At 30.5% G+C, this 6260-nt stretch overlaps 1 protein-coding gene across 1 annotated transcript; it reads left to right on the top strand.

The window, feature by feature from the left end:
• The first annotated feature begins 1606 nt into the window (after nt 1–1606).
• On the top strand, nt 1607–5923 carry LOC106755319 (3-deoxy-manno-octulosonate cytidylyltransferase, mitochondrial). Its single transcript, XM_014637456.2, has 8 exons — nt 1607–1967; nt 2724–2769; nt 3452–3538; nt 3623–3747; nt 4046–4185; nt 4306–4357; nt 4489–4599; nt 5637–5923. Exons 1-8 carry the CDS (start codon nt 1707–1709, stop codon nt 5727–5729), a joined length of 915 nt encoding a protein of 304 aa, XP_014492942.1. The 5' UTR covers nt 1607–1706; the 3' UTR covers nt 5730–5923.
• The last annotated feature ends 337 nt before the right edge of the window (nt 5924–6260 follow it).

A 6260-nucleotide genomic window follows, 5' to 3' on the forward strand; every position in this document is an offset into this window, starting at 1 on the left:
TTAGATGATTCGATAAGAGAGATATTTCCTTTTATTAGACATTGGTCATAAAGGTTTATCCATAAGACAATATAAAAAAACATTATTATACACTTGATTTCATTTATAAAAGATGTTCTAATATTTTTCTTTTAGATGTTATTTCTTTAAAACAACATTTCATACAGTATGATATTCCATTTAATGTTTTTTTGTTTAAAGATCAAAAGTTGAGTTGTTAAATGGTCTAATTTCTAGACGATTTTATCTTAACACGTTTATTATATTTTCACTTCACTCGACTGAGTTTGCTAAGTGAAAAAGTAAAAAAAATACTTATGATGTTTAAAAAGTGGCAATATTTTAGATTTATATCATCATAGTTGATGTAAAAGTACACGTTTTAATAATTAAATCAACATTTTAATTTTTAGAAAAAAAAATGCATTTTATCCTAAAGTAATGACTTTATTAAAAAGTGTTAATGGAAAGTAATATAATATAACTAAGATATGAACTTTAATTTGAAAATTAAGGAGTTGTAGTCGAATATAGTCTTAGAATAGATAAATATTCGTAATTTTGATCAGAATTATAAATTTGTTATTAATTTTTATTTATATAAAATATTAATAATAATGGTTTCATTTTAATATCAATAACAAGGTTTAATGATAAGATTTAACATCAATTTTAGCTTAAAGCACGTTAATATATTTTTATTAATTCAATAAAATAAAATTGTTCAAATGCGGATAATTGAAATATAAATCAGGTTATTAAATTTCTTTACAGTGAATAAAATAAAAACAATGAGTTAATTATTCATTAGTAAAAAATGACACAAGTGATAGAAAAGTATAAAATTTTCGAAAGTAAGAGAGAATAAATAAAATTATGATTTAATAACAATTTTGGTCTCTAATTTTGTTAGATGTGTTTAAAATGATCTTATCTTTTTAACATAATATAAGACAATTGTGAACATATAAGATAAGAGAGACGAACAAGATAGGAATATTAATAGAATAATAATACTTTGTTGATATTTTTTTTACAATATTTTAGCATCATCTACGTGTCATTATGATTGTTTCATGTTAATGTTTATGATTATTATTATTAATTCTGAAATAATTTTGGACCCATCACATAATTAACAAATAGATTATGTTAAAATGTTGTAAAAAAAAATATTGTGTAAGTATTGTTATCCATATTAATACAGGTTAGTATATACGGATAAAATTTATATTGAATAACTAGTATATATCATCTATAAATCGGACACAATATCTTTAAATCGCAAGTATTCATTACTTACAAAAATAATATAAAAAATTAATTTATATTCTATTAAATTTAATTAATTAAAAATAAAAATTAATTTATATTTTATTAGATTAAATTTAATTAAAATTAAGTTTTAATTTATTTTTAATTTAATTCATATTATATTATATATATTTTTTATTTTTAATTTAAAATTTAAATATATATCTTTTTAATATTCATTGATATCCATTTTAAAATATGCATAAATAATTTTTAAACTAATATCTCACGAATAATAAATAATTCTTTTTAATTACAATTCGAATAACGAATAGAATCCAACCCGAACCGTTTTTCAAAGTAAGACTTATAGATTTAACGTTAGATCTGAAGTTGATTGCCAAAATTGAGCATAATCATTCACTTTTCAAAGTCTTCTCTTTGTTTGAGTCATGGCAAATTTCCCCTCACCTTGTTCTTCGTCTTCTTCTTCTTCTACGGCCTCGTTTGGATCTTCGACAAGTGCAAAGACGTGGGTTGTCCATGGAATTGTGGCGGGAGTGGCGATTGCAGCGGCGGTGGGTGCACGTGCTTACATGACCCGATTCGACAAGTTTCGGAGCCGGGTCCTGGGTATTATACCCGCCCGATATGCATCTTCTCGGTTTCCGGGAAAGCCTCTGGTTCAAATCCTGGGCAAGCCCATGATCCAGGTCCCACCCTCTACTCTCTCTTCTTGATTTTTGTTCTTCAACTTTGTTTGTGATGAATTTACTTAATATTTTAAATTGAAAATGCATACACGGTTTATTCTTGTAACAATAAATAAAATCTGAAAAGGTTCAAGGGTCAATTTTGTTTGATATTAATAATTTTTTATATTAATAATATAAAAAATTAATTTATATTCTATTTTTAAGGTAGTATAGACTCTGCATCATCAAAGAAAGGACTTGATTCGATAATATGAGTCTTGTATGGATTAAGATAAACTACTTGACTAGCTTATTAACTCTTAAGTTTCTAATCTTTTTAGTTGGACTCTCCTCTTGTCAAGGATGAGTAAAAAGCTGTAAAAGAGAAAAGGGTTACTACTGGAATGTGAATATAGTTAAAGCCACTATGAACGTCAGCTCTTAAAGAGGTGAAAGTAGTAGGAGTCCCACATTGAGCAATATAAGCTACTTACGTGATGTTTTACTTAAGCTTTGAGGTTCTTTCACTTAATCGACTAGGTGTTTTGGGTTGAATTCTCCACTTGTCCTTTATGTCATAACATACTTGGTGATAGCTTTTATAGGAGAATTGAAGGTGAAGTTTACCTAGAGTACCGAGAAACTTGTGGAGAAACGGGGTTTGAGTTTATTAGAAAATTTCCGTTGACTTCTTGATTATAGTAACTATTTCCAGCATATATTTCTCTTCATAGGTCAGATTATGATGTATTTTACCTAATTTGGTTTTTACAGAGAACATGGGAAAGGGCAAAGCTGGCGGCTACATTGGATCATATTGGTAGGTCTATCCCCATGATCTTCATCTAATCTGGCATTAGTAGTATAGCTTAATATATAACTTCAGGTCAAGTTAATCTTTAAAATTGGTATGTTAAAGTATATGCCTCTAAGTGAAGCTTAAGTGATGGGCAGGGTAGTATGGGGTGTTTCAGTCCCACATCAAGTAGTATAAGTGGTGAAGTAATTAAGTTTTTTGTTCTCCTTTTCTGATCCGTGGATGGTTCTCACCAATGAAGAAGCTGAGTGAAGTTTAAATTATGTTTTCATGTTTTCCAACATGTGATGCTTTTGATAGGACGTTTCTCAGACACGACATCTTTTGTTCAAACTCATCCTAGGAATGGACATGTAAATGTATTATATTTCTTTCAGCTTTTGCTGTATCTGAATTAGGTCATGCGTGTAAAACCTCTTGTTGGTCTTTTGAAGGTAACAAATCTTAAATGTTTCCAGGATCTTCCAGTATTGCGTTGCTTTCCTTTAGGAATTTCTAGGAAAACTGACCAAAGAATATCATGATTTAGTCTGGATTGTAATATCGGTAGATTTTTGTGCACTACTTGTGCACTTTGTCTGGTGCTTCATGTTCAAGAAAGTGTAGTAGGCAGTTTTACAATTTGGTAGATGCATACACGAATGTGCACATCTTGCTTCTTCTTGATAATTTTCTCTGGTTCTAGTTGTGGCAACTGATGATGAAAAGATTGCTGATTGCTGTCGACAATTTGGAGCTGATGTTATTATGACATCAGAATCTTGCAAAAATGGTAAGCTAATCATTTTCTTTTGTATTGTAGTCACTCAAAGCTTTTTACTTCACAATGTTTCATACTCTTTATTTTTCGTGATAGGTACGGAGCGCTGCAACGAAGCCTTACAGAAACTTGGGAAAAGTTATGATATTGTTGTCAACATTCAGGGTGATGAACCACTTATTGAACCTGAGATAATAGACGGTGTTGTGAAAGCTTTGCAGGTAAGAGTTTTTTACTTCATAAATTTGCTATTTTCATACCGTGGAAAATGTAAATAATGTTCCATTGCCAAAAAAATAAAGGACAGCCTGCTTTCGTTGTGATCCTTTTTGTGCTTTTTATTCTGAACATAATGGTAAATTAATTCCAAAACATTATTTTGGCATCACATTATCTTGAAAATCTTTCCATTTAATTACTGTTACTCTCTGCCTAAAAGGACATATTTCTATATATCTGGTTGTTTATAATTTTATATTATTCCCTTGCACTATCTATCCTGAACCCTGACCTCCAAAGGCAGCTCCAGATGCAGTGTTCAGCACTGCAGTCACATCTTTAAAGCCTGAAGATGCTCATGATCCAAATAGAGTGAAATGTGTGATAGATAATCGTGGTTATGCCATCTATTTTTCACGAGGATTAATCCCATTCAACAAGTAAGTTACTAATAATTTAAGTTCATATTTCCCATCTTAATTGTTACTTCATTCACAAAACATGTGAAATTGTTATACATATTTTGGTATACCTGGATAAATGCTTGCACATGTACGCAGGTCAGGGAAGGTCAATCAACAGTTCCCGTATTTGCTTCATCTTGGGATTCAGGTACTACTATCGTTAAACTTTTTCTAATTTTCTGTAATAACAATCATTGCTTGTTGTCCATTTGTCTTTAGATTATTACCATTATTTGCTTCATTGTGAGTTAACGTTTTTTCCGTCGATGAATCTACTAGAGCTATGATGTGAAGTTTCTAAGGATATATCCTGATCTTCAACCTACTCCTTTGCAACTAGAGGAGGATTTAGAGCAGCTTAAAGTCCTTGAGAATGGCTACAAGATGAAGGTACCTAAGCTACTTATGTAGGCCCTTGTTTTAACTTTACTTGACTAAGGTGTAAGTTTTTTACTTTATTATTCTACATCTCTATTGACCGTATATAATATCCTAATGATATACAAATAGCCTTTCAAATCCATGTATAAGGTTTGGTTGCCAATTTGCCATCAGATGTGATGTGAGTTGTCCAACCATCACATTTCAGGTTCTCCAATAAAGTTGTCTGACTATTGAACTTTGAACACTTGGGTGACAGCCTAGTAAGACAGTCCACGAGTCAATGAAATGAGGGATAAGGGAATAGAGGATCAAGCCACTGAGGTGTTGTATTGTAGCAGTACATAACAAAACGTATGTGGTAGGATACTGAGAGTTTACGAGAGAAGGAAAAAAAGAGAATGAGGCTGTTAAGAGAGTAAATAGGGTGTAACTGTAATAACAGTGAGTTGGCGGGAAAACGGAGCCAATATAAAGGGCTGAGAAACTCTTGTAAGAGTTTAGTTTTTATAAATTCTTTGTATAGACAGGACACATTTATCCTGTGGAGGGGGAATTGCTCCCTTGGAGGCTTTGAGTGTACAGATTGGCGTAATAATAGCAGAATTACTCAGTTTTTCTACCCTTTATCTCTGGTGTAACGTGTGTGAGTGAGGAGTTTAGATCGATTTCTTATCCAGAAACCTATCAATTGGTCCGACTTGCCACATCACTTAGAGAGGAGCGAGATGGAGGGTCATGAAGTACTTTTCAGGCGGAAGTCACTGATTATAGTATCAAAAAACTGGTTTTGAGGTGCTTGCACGTGCTCTACTGCTGTTGGAATCAGTTGATTTGACTACCTGTTAGTGTTTACAAAATGTTATTCTAAATTTAAGTGACATTTACGTCAAGATAGTTAGAGTCTTTCTATTGAATTGATTGGTTATGTAGACATTCAATTGGTTCCATTTGAATCTATCTAGCAAATGCTACTGAAATATTTGTATACTCATCATTGTTGTTGCTCAGTTTATTGAAATGTGTGTTTTCATTTTCTGCTATAGGTGATAAAGGTTAATCATGAGGCCCATGGTGTTGACACTCCGGAAGATGTTGGAAAGATAGAATCTCTAATGCGTGAGAGGAACTTGTCTTGAACTCAGATACTACGTAGAAACTATATGCAAATTAATCATTATTACACCATAGGTAGAAAGGTCTTTATTTTTCTCCTAGTATAAATCTTCTTGTTGCATTCGAAATAGTATTCGTGTTATTATTTATGTTGTATGTTATTCTTTGTCTTTAGATAATAGACTTCTGAGATACACATAACATATTTATTACAATATTTGAGTGAAAAAATAATACATATTTATTACAATATTAGAGTGAAAAGATAACTGAAAAATTGAAAACAATCAAAAGAATTTTTAATGATAATATAATATAATACTAGTTCAAAGATATAATAAATTAAATATGTTTTAATTATTTTAAAGTTTAATTTTTAAATATATTTTTTGTTTTAAAATTATTATAAAAAAATTAGAATTGTCATAATAATTTAAAATTCGTGAATTAATTTGATCCATCGCATAGATTCAAATCGACGAGAATTTATAAAAGATGGCAAATTTCAATGAGAGTAAAAAATGAATTTGGTTTATTCAGAATTCAATTCATTG

Source organism: Vigna radiata, chromosome 2 (assembly GCF_000741045.1).
Source record: "Vigna radiata var. radiata cultivar VC1973A chromosome 2, Vradiata_ver6, whole genome shotgun sequence".
NCBI classification, from domain to species: domain Eukaryota; kingdom Viridiplantae; phylum Streptophyta; class Magnoliopsida; order Fabales; family Fabaceae; genus Vigna; species Vigna radiata.